This window comes from Bos indicus x Bos taurus, chromosome 8 (assembly GCF_003369695.1).
Source record: "Bos indicus x Bos taurus breed Angus x Brahman F1 hybrid chromosome 8, Bos_hybrid_MaternalHap_v2.0, whole genome shotgun sequence".
Classification (NCBI taxonomy): Eukaryota; Metazoa; Chordata; class Mammalia; order Artiodactyla; family Bovidae; genus Bos; species Bos indicus x Bos taurus.
Genome location: NC_040083.1, coordinates 45,160,294 through 45,181,158, shown reverse-complemented (window position 1 = coordinate 45,181,158; position 20,865 = coordinate 45,160,294). Strand labels below are relative to the sequence as shown.

The window sequence follows — 20,865 nt, the reverse complement described above, 5'->3', positions numbered from 1 at the left end:
CATGGAGGTGACTCTTTCTGTCTTTAACTTAGAGAGAGGTCTGTGAAGCCTTTAAATGAATTTACTTTTTTTTCCATGAAAATTCTGAAAGTCTGTCTCCACGCCACCCTACTCCCGCCCCCGGGGTAGGTAAATATTTTATCCTTGAACCTTCAGGAGCAAAAGCTTTCAAATTCCTCCCTGACTTCCTGTGGCCCCACATCATTTAGCACACATGCTTCTTCTTTGGCATCAGCCCAAGAGTAAACTGGTATGAGCTGGCACTTGAATGGAGTTCTTATCGGTAGCACTTGGTAAGCAGTGTTTCCTAGGCTCATGTGGTACCCTGAGGTTCACTCAGGTACATTTTGTCTTCCAGGATCCTGGCTAGAGCCAAAGAGGGTCTAGAATGTCACTGCAAAGCTTCAGAGAACCCCGTGGTCAAGGTCTGCCCTTCATCTGCTCTGGAAATGAAATCTGAACTGCCACCATGAGGTCACAGGCCAGGAAGGAAAAGGACCATTTCTTTCTGGGCTCTGCTGCCTGCTGTCTTGGGAATTCTGCTTTTTTCCCCCTCTCCTTTGAGGTTAGATGCTCTTCTTACCAGATCCCCTAGGAACTCATGATAAGAAAAGCAAGTTTACAGAAGCAGAAATTCCAGTGAAGACAATTCCCGAGCATTCTATATTTTTATAGTCACAAGGTACTCAGCATGCCTGAAGTTAACGCTCAAGTCAACAGAAAACACATGGTATGTTTCTCATAAATGTCAAAGCAGGACTTGCTTATCAGTTGTTTTTAAACCAACAAATTATACAAACACATACACAGTAGCTTTAAAAGTATCAATATTTGGTTAACCAGGTGTTCCCTTTCCTGAACAATTTTAGATGTAAGTGACACAGAGTGGCAGCAACCTGTTATCTTTCACTGGGAAAAAGAACGGACTCTGACTCTCCTCCACTGTGCTAAGAACTCTGCTGAATTCCTTGTGAGTATCATCTAACTTTCCCAGGATCCCTGCGAGGCAGGTATGCTTATCCACATTGAACAGATACAGAAACCTGAGTCTCAGAGCTGGAGCCAGGGCCACAAACTAATATGAAGCTGGGACAGGATTCAAATCAGACGATCTGATGGCAACATTCACCTTTGTTCAGTTACAGCACACGGCCTGAAGAGTGATAACCACGCAGGAGAATTGGCTAAAAACCATTAGCAAGATCTTCCACCTAGGCCTTTAGTTAAAGTCTCACTTGTTTTATGAATCAAACTAATAAAAATCTTCATGAGGGTTCTGAATGCTATAAATTCCCACAGACATAAGGATGAGTTTTGGGTTCCAGGACTGAGGAGACAGGGTCCACTGGAACGCAACAGGGACCTGATGCTCAGCAGCAACAAACCCGCAGCTGGTCTATTTTCACCAGAGAGACCACTTCTTCATCCTTTATGTAAGACCCTCCAGGACACCCTACTCTTTCCCAGTAACACCTACAAACAGGGCTGGGATCTCATACCTTCAGAATCTGGTCCCCTTCTTGAAGACCTTCTTGCTCCGCGGAGGTACCCTCTTGAATGCCGGCCACAAATATCCCAACGTCATTGCCACCAGCCAGCCGGAGGCCCACACTGTCTCCCTTCTTGAACCTCACCATTTTGGTATTGGGGCTGCAATGGGTTCAGTTTCAGTAAAGAAAGATGGGAGGTTTTCTTATTTTTTTTCGGTAAAGGAGAACCAACATTAGCAGTGAGAGATTTAATTTCTTCTATCTATAGAGTGAGTTACCCTTTATAAACTCTCTCTTGCCTTTCTTATATAATCTATAATTTTATCTTCCTTGGGGCTGTGAGATGAATATCAGGAGGCCACTTTACCAGTGAAGAACAGAAACAGAGAGAATGTCTAAGTAAACTCATTTAAGATAAAAAGCAAATAACGAGCAGGGTTGGGGTAAAAATTCAAGGCCATCTGATTCCTACTTCAGGATTTTTGCAAAGAAAATCCTGCTGATCCCACAGGGCTCCTGTCGAATGGAGACAGCCCAAGTCCAGGGGAGCAGGTTCCTAACCCACGGAACACCACGGAACCAGAGGTTCTCTGTCAAGTGCAGAGCCCTGCAGCACTCCCCCCGCCCTCCACACCAGGGCCACCCATCACTACAGCCCCTACAGAGGCACCAGAGCTAAGCAATTCTTCACTCATCCGGGCATTCTTGATCTGGCAAACTCAACTATTCAGAATAACATCTGGAACACTAGCCAGCTAAGCAGACAAGCAGGCGAAGTTAACACTCACTTACTTCCACATTTTACTCTTCCTACGAATGATTTCTCTTTCTTAAAAACACTAGCAATAGAGATGGGTTAAAGGCAGCTGATTATATACAAAATCATCACCATTTAATGGTGTTTAAGAACACCATTTTTCCAGATTTAAGTTGACAGAGCTGTGTGGAGGAAGAAAGGGGAACAGGAAGAGATGCCTACCCATATATTGCTAAATCTTCAGGACTTGGACGAAGAACAGCTCTCGGGGCTGGTTTTGGTGGAGGAACTGTGGATTAAAAAACATCACTAGTTACAATGCTGTTTTTTCCATGGATAAATATTTATGCATTTAAATTATGATGATAATTTCATTGTGGTGGGGGGTAGGGGATGGAGTTGAGATCAGAAATGCGACATAGGGGCTTCCCTGGTGGCTCAGTGGTATAGAATCCATCTGCCAATAAAGGAGACACAGGTTCCATCCCTGATCCGGGAAGATCCCACATGCCACAGATCAACTAAGCCCGTGTGCCACAAGTACTGAGCCTGTGCTCTAGAGCCTGGGAGCCACAACCACCAAGTCAATGTGCCTTAGAGTCTGTGCTCTGCAGTAAGAGAAGCTACTTCAGTGAGAAGCCATGCACTGCAACAAGAGACAAGCCTCGCAGCAACGAAGCCATGCACCACCACAAGAGAAAAGCCCCAGCACAGCCAAAAATAAATAAATAAAATTATTTCCGAAATAAAGAAAGGGACATGAAAGGACTTTAATCAAATTTGACAAAATGCGACTGTGGGACATAATTAAGTATGTATCTGGTCTCTCTCTGCGCCACCCCCAGGTCCTGATACAGAGATCTTAAAACCCCTACAATTTCTGGAGTGAAAGGGGTACCAGGAATATCTCTTGTTCTAATGTTTGGTCTTTAACCCTAATTTCTGACACAGAGCTCCTAAATCCTTTGGAATTTGCTGGGTGATAGAAGCATCCCTTGTTCTAAAGAGATGACTCCTAGTAGCCTTCTGGACAGCCTCAAGCTGGGGCTGGTCACCAGGAGGAGGAAGTCATGCTCATGACAAAGCCTCTAAAAACTAGGGGATTAAGAATACTTCAGGATGGATGAAATCATTGAGGTGCTGGCAGGGTGTCCTGCCCAGTGAGGGCATGAAACCTCTCCACCCTCTCCTCATACCTTGCCCTAGGCATCTCTTCCATTTGGCTGTATCCTTTATTTTAAAAAAAATGATCGGTAATAGTAAATAAAGAGCTTTCCAGAGTTCTATGAGCTATTTCAGCAAATTATCAAACTTGAGGAGGGGGTCGTGGGAACTCTCAGTTTAGAGCTGGTTGGTCAGAAGTAAAAGCCGCAACCCAAGGCTTCTGACTGGTGCCTGTGGTGGGGGATCCTGTGAGACAGATCCCTTAACCATCAGGCTCTGCAGGAATTCGGGTAGTCAGTGTCAGAACTGAACTGAATTGCAGGACAACCAGGTTGGTATCTGGAGAACTGATAGTTGGGCGGAAGACAAAACCCATGCAGTTGATGTCAGAAGTGTTGTGAACAGAAAACAGTTCAGGTTGGGGTCAGGGATGGGAGACAAAAGGACCATGACTAATGAAATATAACAGAAAGTGACCAACCTGTTGGCACATATAAAAGGGAAATTCTTTCTTTTTTTTTAATATTAAATGAGTTAGGAGTGCCTCTTCTATACATGAGAATGATTTTAAATATTTTTTCTCTCTCCTACCGGCCACCCTCTGGAATTACCAAGCACACACACCTGAACACGACTGTGTAAAATGAGCCTCACCTGGGGCTTCCTCTTGGTATTTGGGTTCCTTGCTGGGCTCCACGCTGCCCGCAGCCGCCATATCCCCAGTGGACTTAAAGGGAGTGGGTGTGGCGCCCATCCTGGACCATCTGCTCTGCATGTCCTCTCTTGAACTTAAGCACACAGCATGTTAATGTTTTATCACGTGATAGATTTGCCAACAGGTATGCGTATACACAGACAGGGACATGTGCAAAGGAAAACACACATCATCTTACTTTGGTCTCTCCTTTAGCTTTTCATTTGAGGAATGGTAATCATAATCAGAATACTGCTGCCGCCTCTCCTCTGGAGAAAACGATCGGTTGGACTCTATTTCTGAGATATCTGGTTTCAAAAATAAGAAAAGTCTTTTTAATGAAACATTTAAGACCTGTGCCAGAAAGTATTCAATTCTCTGAGCAAGGAAACATGGGAAGTGGAAGAGAGGGCAGGCAGTAAATGTGCTATTAAATAGTCTGATAGTCTTCCCTCGGGGGAAAAAAAATCTGATAGCTTGAAAGGAAAGACATTAATTAACAAAGAGGAATCCAAATTCAGAATTTTATGATCCTCATTCATTATTCTTTCCATCAAAGCTGCCACTGAAGAGTCAAAAGCCAATGATGGGGATTTTATAGATGAAAAGATACATAAACTCATTTTTACCACAGAACAATGCTTCTCAAACTTTAATGTGCATACATGTCACCTGGCATCTTGTTAAAACACAGTTGTTCTGGGTAGGGCCTGAGATTCTGCAATTCTATCAAGCTCCTGTATGACACAATGCTATTAGTGGATTGAGGCTGATACTTGGAAAAAAGAGGTAAACTGCAAGCCCCTAGCAAGTTGGGATTATTTCTCATGCTCTCCTTGTTCTCCTGTACTCCAAGCAGTAACCACTTGATTAAACATTTTATATAATAGAAATTAAATGAAGTTTTAAGGTTTTATGAAGTAATTCTTTCAAAAAGCAAGTCCATTTCTAAACTTGAGCACTTAATATTTTCTAAACTTTTCTGCACAAAGGCAATACTAGATGGTTACATAGGAAATGCCATGCCTAGTTATTTTCATTGGTAATTTTTACATGGTTAAAATGTTATCCTGTGTGTTGAATATCAACTATATCTCAATTTAGAAAGAAAAAGAAAAAAATCATAATAAAGACATGCCTAAGAGCCAAAAAAAAATAATAAAGAGTAGAATATCCAAGACCAATTTGAAGGACATGAAGTTGGACTTGTTTGTGGAAATAAACAAAGACTGACCAACTAAATAAATGATGTTATCCTATGTACTATTCATCTTCAAGTTAAAACTAAAAGAAATGAATATATCTTCATAGAAGAGGTGACACAAATTCCAAATCAATGAATACTGTAATATTCAGTAATTCTAACTGATTCATTATTATAGTGTCTACCAGTTTTAGCTATCCTCCATTATTGTCTTCTCTTTGTTGGAAATATTAATAGCCACTTCAAAAATATCACGTAAGAAAGCCCAAGAATGAGTAATTTACAAATGTATGTGGTTAGTTCTTTTTTTTGTTTGTTTTTTTTAATATTTATTTGGCTGCACAGGGTCTTAGACGCAGCACACAGGATCCTTAATTGCTGCATGCTGGATCTTAGCTCCCTGATCAGGGATTGAACCTGGACACCCTGCATTGGGAGGGCAGAGTCTTAACCACTAGACTGCCAGACAAGTCCTGTGGTTAGTTCTCTGAGCCACTCCGATATACATCTGTTTACTCACAAGTTTTGTATTCAGTGGCCTTAATCAGAGTCCACTGGGACTCTTATGCTATGCTATGCTATGCTAAGTCGCTTCAGTCGTGTCCGACTCTGTGCGACCCCATAGACGGCAGCCCACCAGGCTCCATCGTCCCTGGGATTCTCCAGGCAAGAATACTGGAGAGGGTTGCCATTTCCTTCTCCAGTGCATGAAAAGAGAAAAGTCAAAGTGAAGTCGCTCAGTCGTGTCCCACTCTTCGCGACCCCATGGACTGCAGCCTACCAGGCTCCTCCGTCCATGGGATTTTCCAGGCAAGAGTACTGGAGTGGGGTTCCATTGCCTTCTCCACTGGGACTCTTAAGTGCCATCAGAATTCCATACTGGAATCCTAATTTCAATAGACTCTTTAATAAGAAAACAACAACTTAAGTTGGAATTAAAGTTTAAAAGAGAGGTTTCTGTTAGGAATTTAACTTCCAGCTGAATGGCTATAATAAATAGAGATGAGAATGCAGAAGCAACAGCCTTTCTCACTCCCAGCTAAGTTCACACCCTCCCCTTTCTTTACCTTCTATTTCTGAGTCGCTGTCATTTAATGAGGGGATGTTGATAAGTGTCTGTTTGCTGTCCCTCAGCACCACGAGCTGGAGTTTCCCTCTTGACTTTTCTATCAGTTTTCGAGCATCCGTTAAAGACATGTTCTCAGTTACGGTTCCGTTTATCTGTGTATATGAAGAACAGTAATGTTCCATGTAATACAATTATTAAGAGTGGAATAGAAAAGTTCTCATTTTCCCCTGCTAAAAATGTAAAGGCTTTGCTCAGCTATTCAAAGAGACATGGGCTTTAAGAGGATAACAAAAATGAATTATCCTTTAAATTAAATATAACCCTGCATGTCTGAAATCCAAACAGGCGTGAGAGCTATAGTGTGCTCAAGTGACTCTGTGAAATTAATGAACTTCCAAGTTCAAGACAATGGCTTGGTTTACTACTGGAACATGTTTCTTGACTGGAGAGGTTCACAAAAACTATTAAATATTCAGCATTCATATACCACCAAGTCACCCTCTCATCTTTCCTTCATTCAGAAAACAGGAGCTTAAACTTGAAATAAACAGGGGAAGAAGGATGTCTTTGTTGAGATTTTTTTCTTTAAACTGACATTCCTCTATTACAAATCTCTAAGTCTGGTTTTCCTGATAAAAACGATCTCTCTGCTGTTCTTCCTGGCTTTGTCTTACTATTGAGACTCCCATCTCAACAAAGTTTCACTGTGTTGGAACTTAAGTGTGGAAATGCAGACTATGAAGCCGAGCATGAACCCGGTTGTTCTCTGCCCTTATCTGCCCACCTTGAGAATTATGTCTCCTTCATGCAGGTTGCCATCTTTAGTTGCTAGACCGGTTCTGGTCATTTCCTTTATGAAGATCTGACTCCCAAGCCGGAGACCATATTCTAGGAGACAAACACACAAACATATACATATTTCATTAACATGTCCAGAACACTGAGCCTGGCTTCCAGGACTAACTACTTAAAAATATGTATGAAAAGTTAATTTTGCATGTGGGAGAGTCTGTAAGACCACTGGCTTGAACTTGTCGAAACTGTCAATGTCATAAAAAACAAAAGAGGCAGAGAGATTGTTCTAGATTAAAGGAGATACCAAAAAACAAACACGCTGCATAGGTCCTCACACATACTTCACTAGGTCCTCAAATCAATGTGCGTGATACAGAGGGGGTGGTGTCGGGGGGAGGGTGGATTACATTATTTTGGAATAACTTTGAAATGAACTGGGCTATAATATATTAAAAGGCATATTCATACTAATTTCTTAACAGTGATGATGGCATTATGGTTATGTAAGAGAATGTTCTTGTCCTTGGGAGATACCCACTGAAATATTTAAGGGTAAACGTCATCTTGCCTGCAACTTATTTTCTTTCTTCTTTTTTTTTTTTTTATTTTCAAGTGGGTTCCAAAACACCAATTAGAGACAGAGAGGAGGCAGGGGAAGAAGAGGGGGAGAGAGAAAGGGGGAAAATAGAAATGGAACACATGTGGCAAAATGTTAAAAACTGGCAAAACTAGATGAAGGCTATGTGAGTATTTGCCACAAAATTAACACTTTTCAAAATAAAATGTTGGGGGAAGAAAAAAAAACACAATTCGGTACCAGCATGTTCTATGGACAATCCAGTTGCCTATAGCAAGGTACCACCAATGTTATACTCTCCATCTGTAACAATTAAAATTGTGTAGGGTTTGGCACTGAAAAAACTTCAGTGTGTGAAGAAAAGGGATAAATAAACCAGCAAAGCAACAAATACAGTATTCAGCTAAAACTGGCACAGCTCTGGGAATTCATGGGCTTAGTGTTGCTCTCAAAAGAAAAACCACTATATTTACTAAGTATATATATACTATAAAATATTTAAAATCTTGTTCTGATTTTACTAAACTTGTAAATAGACATATTTTGAGGATGAATTTCGGTTATTTTAGGAAGCTACCTAAACCTAGCAGGTTTTAAAAGAGGCACATTCAAATTTTCATTATTATTGTTATGGGCTAAAATCTTATCAATTCAAAATCTCTTTTTACTACTTAGACATAGATTTAAAGACCAGTTTTAAGTGACTTACAGTAAGTATGCATCAGATCTTACAATGATTAGTGTTGAGGTCCACCCCCACCTTATAAGAAGATGACTCTCAAGAAATAATAAGGGTAAGACGGATGACATTTTCTTTCAATGATGGCAATTCCTTACTGGTTAAACAGCCTCACAGTCCAGCACAGAAGACTGAGACAAACCTCAGCCATGAATTCTCATGTGTCAACAATTTCTCTATCTTCTTAAAAACTGTACTCTTACCGTAAAGTTAACAAATAAGTTGCTATTGATGTGTTTGTAGGCATCTTTCAAATGAAGAAAAAAATCAGCTGACCAGCTTCTAAGACTTTTACCAGCAAGTCTATCTAATGCCCATGAAACATGGAAATGCTGGCCATATGAGTGGATCATATTTATCTTAATCAAATGAAGATCTTACCAACAGCCAGATATTTTTAAAGATTAACTCTTATGGAAAACTAGCCAGTTATGCTTAATTATTACATAATCTTACCAAAAGGTGGCTTTAAAAATCTTTTTGAAAAAGTAGAACTTTGGGAGGAAAACAATAAACACTGAATTCTAACTTTAAAGAACAAAATGGCCCAGAAGGAGTAAAATGTCGTATCTGCAAAGGGGCATGAGCTCCCTTTGTTCCTCGACAGTATTACTAAGACCAGGCATGACTTGGGCAGTTTCTTAGGACACGCAACATCTTTTTTAACTGTGGATCACAACTCATGAGTGAATCTTGAAATCAATTTAGTGAGCTGTGACCAGTATTTTTTAATTTAATGTAATTAAATGTAATGTAATTTAATTAAATGTAATGTAATTTAATTTTAATTCAAAAACCAACACACAGTAAGGATTGTTCCACGAAACATTTGGTCAAGTTTTTCACATATTGGTGCACCCCCGATTATTTGCAGGATGTGGTTCTGTGGCAGGAGTAGGAGGGGGAAGAGAAGGTGAAAGAGGAAGAAGCAGGAGAGGAGAAAGAGGAAGAGGAAAATACTGAAGAGCACTAGAGCAGGGAACTCCGGAACCTGGGTGCAAGTCCTACAGAACATACAGTAGACCTCCGTGAAGTGTGCCTCACATCAAGCCATCTTTCGCAAAACTCCTCAACAGTCCACAATCTGGAAGCAGAATGGTTTTCACTCTGTAATTCTTGGGGGTTGACGTCATTATCTAGGATGATAAGATTCTCTAGAATCCTTAAACCAGCTAAGATGCACATTCCTCAGAGATCATACAATCTCAACCTTCACCATTACTTTCTGGGCCTGTGTTCCAGGTATCCTGTTATTCACATCCTTGCAATTATTTCAATATCTTTTCAGTATCAGGTCTTTCAACAGGTACCCAGTTCTATAACTCAACTCTTTATGCACCTCTAGAAGAGCTAAAGAAAACAAACCCTTTCATCTGATAGGCTCTTTAAAATGCAAATTCCCAACCTAAAAAGCAAGTGATCTTACACATTACACTCTTGGACACTCATCTTTTTTCCTCTTTGAAGAAGAATTAGAGAACGAAAAGAGATAAAACGTGTATTACAAGGAATTTATAACGTTGAATGCCAAGAATCAATGCAAGGAATATCACAACATGGGGCTCTAAATCCCTGCTCATTCACCTACTTTTTCCCTGTCATTTATTTTCAAGAGATGAAGTTTAGGTTCCAACACTACCACTTACTTATCAGCTTCAAGATGTGGGCAAGTCACCTCCCACCTCTGAGTTTCACCTAAACTGCAAGTAATACTGCTTTGTCTACCTATCACCCAGGGCTTTAGTGAATTTGGACACGATTAAGTGTGTGCAAATGCTCCAGGCTCATGACATGGATCACCAGTGCAGGACAGAGCCCACCTCATCTGTGGACACCATAAATCTCTCCTCACATACCATAAATCTATCCCCACCTGTAAAAGAGGAGGGAAGTTTCCTACCCATCACGCAGGCTTCTAGTGAGGATTAAATAAGAAAATATTTATTCCACAGAGGCCCTGGCATTGAGCAAAAACTCAATCAAGACTGGCTGGAGTAGCATCCTCTACTGTGGTTTCATTACTTTAAGCTCCTCTGGGTTCACCAGGGGAGCTTGTTAACACAAGGGGCCACCCCAGTGCCTCTGATTCAGTAGGGGCTGGGCTGGGGCCTAAGAATCTGCCTTTCTAACAAGAGTCCAGGTGATACTTATGCAGCTTTGAGAATCACTGGCCTATCCATTTAAAGCCAAATTTCTGCCACCTGGCTCTGCCATTGATGATATAACTGTGCAAGTCAACGGACTTTTCTGCGCCTCAAGTTTCCTTGTCTATAAAGTAAAAATATGAGTAACACCCACAGGAGGTGGTGGTGAGGATGAAATGAGCTAATCTGTGCAAAGCACTTAGGTCAGTGTGTGGAACAAAGCAGGTACCACGGAAGAGTTAGCTCCTGTTACAGTGCTTTTCTTCATCACGCATGCCTACCTTCATTTGCTTTGCTTTTCATCAGAAGGACCCCGATAGGCTTGTCCGAGTCCGGACGCCCCCGGGGCTCCGGGCTGGGGCTGCGGGAGTGGAGGTGCTCACGGCTGCGGCTCTGGGATGCCCCATACCGGGCATCAGGCTGGGCCCTGTGGCCGTACTCCCCCTCAGGGGTGTAGGCGCGATCGTAGACCGGGTCAATGCTTCGGCCGCGGCTGCTCTCCCGGGCTCGCCTGTAATCATCTTGGTCTAGGCCCCGCTCGAGGCTGCGGCCACGGCTGCGCTCCCGGGCTCGCCCGTAGTCGTCGTCGTGGTCCAGGCCCCGCTCCAGACTCCGGCCTCGATCCCGGCTGCGCACCCGGTCATGGGGACGGCCCCTCTCTGGGCTCTCCTCCCAGCTGCGGCTGCGCCCTCCGCGGCTGCTGGGCCGGCTCCTCTCGCTGTAGCCGCTGCGGGCGCTTCTGCCGTCAAACTCGTCCATCACCTCGAAAGCCCGGTCGTCTTCGTGGACAGGAGGACTGTCCTGCAGCGGGGCCAGCTGGACCTTCCGGGGCCTCTTGACCACCTGTCACCAAACAAACAGAGGAGACACAAGACAATCACAACCAGAGAAAATACAGTGGTTAAGAGCCCGGGTTTCCTTTCCAGGAAAACTGTGTGTTCCTACCCAGGCTAAGCCTCAGGTTCCTCATCTTTAAAACAAGAAGGATAAATACCTCAGAGTGTTAAGAAGAAAGTAAGACAACGAGTATAAAACGGAGCACAGTTTCTCCAAAAATCTGCTTCTACTCAAAAGTATGAAAAGCACCAAGAGGCTTTAAATCAATAAGTTACAAAAATGAAAATGTGGTAAGTGAGACATTCTGTATAGGAGTGCCTAGGTTCATCCATAAATCATGTCATTCAAAGTGGGGGGATGTCGTGTAGGAGGAGAGAGGAGGGAAAAGAGGGATCCTTCTAGACTAAAAAGGACTGATGAGATAAGGACCAAATGTGACTCATGAATTCTGACTGGCTCCTGGATGGAGAACAAAAACCGTCTATCAAAGTCACCTTAGGACATGGACTGCGTACTAAATGACACGGTGACGTTATTATTACTTTCCTTTTTTTTTTTTTTTTACTTTTCTTAAATAGGATAACAGTAGTATAGTTATGTAGATGAATGTCCTTATTTAGGAGATTTCAGAAGTAAGAAGGGTTAACTGTCATTTCTTGCCCCTTCCCCTCAAATAGTTCACTAAAAATAAGTATGTCTTTATATACACAAAGAAAAATTAAGTGAATATGGCAGAATATTAACACTATAGAAGATATGTGTTGGTTATACTCTTTGAACTTCCCTTTTTGTTTGAAAATTTTTATCATATAAAGCTGGAAAAAGAACATCAAATACCACATACCCCGTGTATCCCCTCAGCACTGTCCCTAACACACCATGTTCCAATTCTCACTCAGTGTGTCTACTTGCCCTGCTGGAGTGAACACTCCTTACAGCTCAGACTTGCTCCAGGGCCAAGCGGATTTTCAACCAATGTTTGCTGAATAACTGAGTGAGCCCATAAATGAGTGAATGGCACAGACTGCCAGTTATCTCCAAAGAAATGCGAGTTTATGAAGAAAGAACATGATCCTGTGAGAGCTGTTACAGATGAGTTTTATGAGCTCATAATTGAGTTTCTAAATTAATGTGGTTTTACCATTGCTCGAAATCTAGCTAATTCTCTTAGAGAATAATTATCTAACCTGGCTCTTCAGGCAGATTCATTCAGGTAAGAGAAGCACTGGTCTTAAGTTAGGAGAAGGATGAGACGGCGAGAAGGGATCTTTACATCAACCTTAGCTGGCATCACCCTCCCAACATACTGAGGATACAGAGGGAGCGGTCCCTGGATTGTGCAATTCTGTCCAGTGCTAAAGAGTAAGTAGTAATTTTCCTCTGGGCAAAAAACAAAGCTCTACGGAGTCAAGCTGAAAACAAACCCAGGACGTACAATGGCAGCGATCTTCCCACTTTTCCTCAGCTGCTGAACCGCAAATGAATGGAGCACGTCTTCCATAGGGGTGCCATTAACCATGACCACCCTGTCATTCTCTCTGCAAACAAAACAGAAAAATGGGATATGAAAAACTCCCAGCTCACCCCTCTGAATCGTTTATTTAGGAACAAATAAAAGCAAAAGATTGATCCAAAATTCTTATTAAAGGGCTCAGTGTCGAATGACTCCTGAGGTTTAATCTGTCAACTTGGTCTGAGCTCTTCAGAGGAAGGAACCCAGGAGACAGACGCTCAGAGTGCTTTGGACAGTGTCTCCTGGAAACTACCTGCAGAGAAGGACCCAAACCCATGGGGTCCCTCCAGGAGTCACTGGACAGCACTAAGGTCTGAGCACAGAAGGAACTTGTACATCAGGCCCTCCTTACCCATGGTGTATGGTGGAACACAGCATATGGTATGCTCCAGCAAATCTACAGATGCCCCCAAAGGAGGCTGACAGTCACTTGTGTTTTGGAGGGCATGAAGTCAAGAGGTTGTCTCAGCTTCTTCAAGAAATTTTGAGGTCATAGAACCCTAACTCTTTAACTTTATCTCATCCCAAAAATGATGTAAAAATTCTACCATACTCTCTGTATGACAGAAAACTAACTTACATATATATATTCCTTTCTTATTTAATTTTAAAAGTGCACACCACCCAACGCCCCCTGTCCAGGGCCAACCAGTGGACTGGCAGGGATTGGGAGCAGGAGAAAGGACACTCACTGAAGCAGCCCATCGGCGGGCCCACCCGGGAGCACATCAGAAATGACGATGGATGTCTCCCCATTTTCAAAGTGGGGGTTGTCTCTGCCTCCGGATACTGCAATTCCAAATCCTCTCTTGGAATCCTGGTCATTGAAGTTACGATAAAAATAAAAATAAAATCCTCTATAAGTGGCTTTCAGGATTTATTACCAGCAGTCAATAAAATAAAGGTCAAACCAATAACCAGAGACAGTTCAGAAACAGAGGGCTTAGAGAAACAAGTGAGAAACGGAACACAGCATCATCGTGATTAGCCGACAGGTTTATAAAGGGAAACACCTTATCTAAAAGGAACAGCCTTGTGAAAGCTGGACAAGATTAATAGCGCAGACTGGAGTTATCACTAGAAGCTGGCAGGGGATGGAAATTACATCTTCTGTCCAAATAAGTATGTGCTATTGGAATCACCAATCACACCTGTTCTCGTATCCAGGCCTGAACTGGAAAAGCTTGTCACAACTGAATCTGTGCAAAAATCATATTTTTAAAGAATACCTTTAACTTACAAGTTAGAGGAGCTAATGGTCTCATTTTAATGTACAGTGAAGAAGAAGTATATGGATTTTAAAGACAAAATCTGAAGATGAACTTATTTTTGACATCTTATGAGAGAGCAAAGTATTAAATTCTTTTCTACATGCATTTAGGATGGAAATAGAGATGAATGAGATTCAAGATTAATCTAGAAATATATAAGGGTGAACCCAAATAATACAGAATCTTAATGCAATTCAGTGTTCAAAAAAGCTAAGCTCCTGGATTTCATCCAGGTGACTATATGAACTATACGTGGACTATATTCACACCCAGGGATATATGTGGCTATAAGGCTAAATAAGGGTTTGATTATATAAAAATCTATTCAGAGAATAAAAGAAACCTTCACCCAAAAAAAAGTTCCCACTTTTTTGTGTGTGGGGCCCACTATGCCAATTGACAGCAAACAGAAACACAGAACAAGCTGGGCAGCTGTCCATTAACCCCATGGCTTTGATTTGGCAGGACTGTCGCCTGATACCAGTTTCCACACAGAAAAAGCTCTATCCTCTGGACCAGGCCTAAAATGTTTCTCACCTTTGCCAATTTGTGGTTCAAATTCAAGTGGTATATGGCGAAAAGGCAGAGAAAACAGTCAGAATAGAAGCCCCAGAAAATGACAGGAGGTGAAAAATAAGACCTAAAGGGGGAGGCCCCTCAACTCAAGAAATCATGATTACTGCTCCAGAAGTTTCAGCACCTGAGCATCCATCTGTGTTTTTCTATCTAAATTGATTCCATACACATTTATTCAGAAACCAGTTTCCACTGAAGTCAAGGTCTGAAGTTTATGGTTGTGATGGTCAAAGGAAAACTCCCCCTTTGAGGAACTCGGACTCCATTTACATGGTGACAAGAGACTGGAAGGACTCAGAGTGGGAAAAGACCCATACAGGGCCCAAGAAAATCATGAGGCTGACCAAGGCAGCTTGATGAGTAAGACTTTGGAATCACGAGTGTGTGTTTAGTTCATTTAGCCACACACAAATCACTTACAAGTTCCTAATGGCTGCACTTGTCTTAAGTGGTGCTAACACCTATCATGCCTACCTCGAACTCTGCTGTCAGAATAAAAAGGAATAGAGCTAGCATTTATTAAGCAGCAGTTATTAATGTGTATTAGACTCCAAGTTCTAGAAGTTCTTTGTATTACCTAATTTAACCAAGAGGGGTAATACCTGTGACATAACTTTAAAAATGCAGTAAAATACATTGATGTATTTTATAATCTAACTTTATGATATTACTTCTACTTTCAATCCCATTGTGTGTCGGGGGAAGGGTGAGGGGGCATCATTAAAAATCTGATTAACTTAGCCCCATTAATACAATCAGGAGTGGGACAAGGAATACAACCCATGTCTCCCGAGTGCTAAACCAACGTTTTGAAGTCTAGTTTGGACTTAAAACTTACTGAGGGAACGATGTTATAAATGCTATACTTAAAATTACAGATGTTGTAGAAGCTGCCTTAACATTAAACAGAACAGATTATTTCCATTCCTCCTTTTCTTTCCTCTTTTTCCTGTAAAATATTCTATCTGAAGACATGTGAATACATTAATGAATCTCTATGATTCTTCTATATTATACAGATCTTAGCCAAAAATAGAACATACAAATCCTTGTTAATGCAGTAATTGTGTCTGTGTACAAAAAAATAAGATCCATGATCTGTTATGGTATATATAAATGGAATAACAGTCATTATATGTCCACTTGTATTGGAGAAGGCAATGGCACCCCACTCCAGTACTCTTGCCTGGAAAATCCCATGGGCGGAGGAGCCTGGTAGGCTGCAGTCCATGGGGTCGCTAAGAGTCAGACATGACTGAGCGACTTCACTTTCACTTTCCACTTTCATGCATTGGAGAAGGAAATGGCAACCCACTCCAGTGTTCTTGCCTGGAAAATCCCAGGGACGGGGGAGCCTGATGGGCTGCTGTCTATGGGGTCGCACAGAGTCGGACACGACTGAAGCGACTTAGCAGCAGCAGTCCACTTGTATGTGGAATCCAAGAAAAGACATTAATGCAAATGAACCCATAAAACAGAAACGGAGACATAGAAAACAAACTTAAGGTTACCAAAGGGGAAGAGGAAGGGGGAATAAATTAGGAATCTGAGATGAACAGATACATACAACTATATATAAAATAAACAACAGAGTCCTGCTAGAAGGCACAGGAAACTATATTCAGTATCTTTTAATAACCTATAATGGAAAAGAATCTGAAAAAGTGTGTATGTGTTTCTGTATACATATACACATGAATCACTGTGCTATATACCGGAAACATAGTCAATCAACTATACTTCAATTAAAAAAAGATCCATGATCTGTAAATATAAGAACAGATTGTAGCAGATATGACATACGTTACACTCACCTTCTGTAGGGTCACAGTGTACTGTTCCCATATCAGTTCTTCCATGCCTGGAGCCTGTTTTAAAAGAATCAAAATCAATTTGATTAAAACCACAAGCATTTCAATGCTAGAAATAAAACTGTAATTCAAAATGTCTCCACAGAAAGTCCAGCTCACACATTCCACACATCAAAAAGAGTGGGAACATTATACTACTTATTTTCAAACACACTTTCCTTCAATGAAATGACAGTCTTAACAATACAAGGAAAATTAGTGAAATACATACTGAGAGATAGACCCTAAAAAGGAAGAAATATTAAGTGTTAAGCTTTTTTCTTATCACCACTCCAAAACATGGTCATAATAAAAGCCCTTATCTAGAGTTGGAAACAGATATATTTCAATTAAAAAAAAAAATTCCCCTTCCTCCTGTCAAAAGCAACTTCCTAGGCAAGTTTATGCATTTTTAAGTCTAAGGGAATCCTTGGCCTTTATCAAGAGAGTGCCAAACTTGATACTATTTGTATCAAGGTGTGTGGGACCCCTTGGCCTTTTCCCCATCAGTATTATGGGTATAAAAGATGATAATACCAGCATAAACAGACCCCCTAGGTGTCAATTTCTGACAATATTCTAAAATAGATGTATAGACAAACCTGAAAAATAGTGGATATCATTTCATAATCATAATAATCCATTAAATGCATGCTAGCTTTGAGGGGAAATCATTAAAGACAAGAAATGCCAAGAAAGCTCAAAACCAGAGAGATAAGGCAGCACTGCAGCAGGCATTTCAACAGGAGGCTGGAAAGAGAGAAAACTGCAGATGTAAACAGGGTAGAGATCAGATCAGAGTGGATGTATAAGGGGGAAAAGCACGCGAGGCAGATGGAGACAGCAGGCACAGCGGCCTGTCTCATTCTTGGCTCTGGGCAGAGTGGAAAGAACTAAAAATATCTCTCTGGAGAATTCCTGTATTGAGAGACCTGTACTCACTCAGGCTTGAGACTGAAATTCATATTATAGATGTGACGACACCCTCCCCTACTAAAACACTCATACCCAAAGTGGTTCTACATTGGCGGCACCACCCAGGTACATGGAGTGAATGAAATATTCCACGAACACACTAAAAATACCCAGGAACACACTAAAAAACAGGCTTCAGAGAATCCTGCAGACAAGTATCTGTGGAACACGAACGAGTTCACAGTTTAAACACAAACACAAAACAGGTCATCATTAGTGAGAGTTAAGAGAAATAAACTGCAGAATCAAAGGCTGTGCATTTTGGAAAAAATCAATCACAGACCAAAAGAAAAGTATATGTTTCATGTGTTTTTCATAAGAAATTAAAAAGGGGGAATTCAAAGTGTAATCAAAGAATAGTATCAAAAATGATCAGGCAAATCTAAAATTTTTAAAAAAATAAAAAAAATACGATAATAAAATTAAGTTTAAAAATGGATTGAACCACATAGCATAGAAAGTTGAAGATAATAATGAATTGGAAGAAAGATGTGAATAAATTACCCGGTGCAGCACAAATCATTAAAAAAGTGAAGCAGGTGAAAGAAATTGAAAGTGAGATAGTCTTACAATGTGTCTATTTAGATTTCCAGAAGTTAAGAAAATGAGACAGATGCAATACTCCAAAACAAGACGACCTGATGATTCCTCAGGTTCAAGACTGATACATCACAAACAGAGTAAATTAAAAAAACAAATTAAAAAAATCACTTTGAAAAACATGGTAATCTTACTACAGAAAAAGATATAAGACTTGAGAGCAGCTAGGCAGAAAAGAGAAGGCAATGGCACCCTACTCCAGTACTCTTGCCTGGAAAATCCCATGGACGGAGGAGCCTGGTGGGCTGCAGTCCATGGGGTGGCTAGGAGTCGGACACAACTGAGTGACTTCACTTTCACTTTTCACTTTCATGCGTTGGAGAAGGAAATGGCAACCCACTCCAGTGTTCTTGCCTGGAGAATCCCAGGGACAGAGGAGCCTAGTGGGCTGCCGTCTATGCCGTCTATGGGGTCGCACAGAGTCAAACACGACTGAAGTGACTTAGCAGCAGGCAGAAAAGAGTACAAAAGAGCGATTAGAATAACATTTGACTTTGAAACAGCAATAATGAAAGCCTGAACTTAGTAGAACTATATCTTTAAAATAGTATCTGTTGATTTGGGGGATGGACATTTTTTAAAAAACAAAATTAAGACAGACTATTACCACAGACAAGCAGTAAAAGAACTTCCAAAGGACAAATTTAAGAAAGGAAAATAATCCCAGAAAGAAGAATAAAAGACAAGAAGGGATGTACATCTGGATGTATATTGGCTATATGCAACTGTAACAAATGTGAAATTTCTGAGAGTTAACTAAGACAGAACTAAAATTCTGTGAGCTTCCCAAGTGGCTCAGTGGTAAAGAATCCACCTGCCGAAGTAGGAGATGCAGGAGATGTGGGTTCGATCCATGGGTCAGAAGATCCCCTGGAGGAGGGCATAGCAACCCACTCCAGTATTCTCACCTAGAAAATTCCATGGACAGAGAAGCATGGCTGGCTACAGTCCATGGGGTCTCAAAAGGTAGGAAACAACTGAGCACACGCACACACACACACACACCCAGGCAACACAGTATATAAATCTAGAAGACTGTAACATGATTTAATTATTCTAAATATTGCATTCAAGAGCAGAATTAAACTGTTGATTAATTTTGAACTTCATTGAGTAAAATCCACATATTAAATTTTCTGGTATAACCACCATAAGAATAATTAGAATATATAACTTCCAGAATAGCAAAGGGAAAAATGAAAAGTCAATCCAAAAGAAGGCAGAAGAGACAAAATGGGAAATTTAGTAAAAGGCGGGCAAATATTAGTACAAAACATAAACTATGATTGTAGAAATGAATGTAGAGTTATCACAACAAAGACAGATGGTCAAAATGGATTAAAAACAAGAAGATCTAGTTACATGTTTTTTTAACAGACAATATCTAAAACATAAGGACTTAAAGAAATTTAATTATATGAATAAAAAGCTTTACTGTTCTTATTTACAAATAATTTAAGAAAAACTCTCTAGCTATTTTACATTAAAATTTTTTTAAACTCAAATTTGCCAATTCCCGCACTGCTACTAATAAGACTGAGAGAAGAGAATCAAAACATGTGCAGATACTGTCATCCTGTTTCACCCAGTTAAACTCTTAGGCTTGGTGGCGGGGGGTGGGGGAGATGCCACTTGGCAGATAATTTCTTTCTTTTGGTAGAATGGGGTTAGAAAAAGGCAATTTTGTTTGTAAAGATGAGCAAGACTACTTTTGAGTGGCTGCCACTGATTACTCAAATCGAGAGGAGTTTATAATCCTTTAGTTCCCTCCTCCCTCTATGTACTCACTGTGGGGACATTTCCCTGGTTAATACCATCTGGTTCCAGGAGATCAGAATTCTCAGAAAGAGATTTAAAAATAGAACTTAGATTGTCTCTAGGGTTAGAAAGAACTCAAAAAATGGTGCCTGGAAAAGGTGAGAATTAGTTTCTGTGCTACCAGCACACCTGGGACTGAGTGCTTTTGGGGTGGGGTGCATTAGTGTCCAAAAAGGGGTGATGCTTAGGCTAAATGAAGGCATGGCAACACAATGAAATATGTAAGCGTTCGAAAGAGGTGACTGTCTCAAATATGTAAATCTCTCCCACTGTTTAAGTTTATTCACCATGATCACTGTTATTCAATTAAAAAAAAAGAAAATGGATTTTCAAGTGACTTTTTTCTATCTCACTCACTTTTGTCTCATATCTTCTAGAACAGTGTCTGGCACACAGAGTAGGCACTCAAAAATGTTTTCTTTTCCATAAACTAATGGATATATTATTCATTCATCACCCAATTAATATGATGAAGGCACCGATTTCTATTACATACAAGTTTTCCTTTAAAGTAAATTTCTACTCCATTCAGTGGCTCTCTGCTTTTTCCATATCACGCTTGAGGTGGTTAGCTGGAAACTCAGGTGCCTATGGTCTGGTGTTCCAGAGAGAAATAGTTTATGGCCATTTCTCTCTGGATTTTTGTTTTCTATAACAGCATTTTCCAATTTGTGCCAGTATAACACAACTTTCCTATTATTTTTTTTTAAGTGTTTTTTCTTAAAGGGAAATAATAAGCAGAAATCCAGCTGACCAGAACCGATCGTCCCTTTCCATTTTCACAGAACACTT

General features: G+C 40.8%; 1 protein-coding gene across 7 annotated transcripts in view; it reads right to left on the bottom strand.

The window, feature by feature from the left end:
* The window catches only part of TJP2 (tight junction protein 2), a 128,302-nt gene that overhangs the window by 22,606 nt on the left and 84,831 nt on the right, over positions 1-20,865 (bottom strand). For all 7 annotated transcript variants that reach the window (XM_027549424.1, XM_027549423.1, XM_027549426.1 and 4 more), the window contains 10 exons: positions 16,645-16,698; positions 13,676-13,800; positions 12,906-13,008; positions 10,915-11,476; positions 7,163-7,266; positions 6,377-6,530; positions 4,305-4,413; positions 4,066-4,199; positions 2,470-2,536; positions 1,500-1,650 (listed from right to left, as the gene is read on the bottom strand). In XM_027549424.1, the coding sequence (XP_027405225.1) occupies positions 1,500-1,650; positions 2,470-2,536; positions 4,066-4,199; positions 4,305-4,413; positions 6,377-6,530; positions 7,163-7,266; positions 10,915-11,476; positions 12,906-13,008; positions 13,676-13,800; positions 16,645-16,689 (1,554 nt within the window). In that variant the 5' untranslated portion in view covers positions 16,690-16,698. The remainder of the gene's footprint in view (positions 1-1,499; positions 1,651-2,469; positions 2,537-4,065; positions 4,200-4,304; positions 4,414-6,376; positions 6,531-7,162; positions 7,267-10,914; positions 11,477-12,905; positions 13,009-13,675; positions 13,801-16,644; positions 16,699-20,865) is intronic.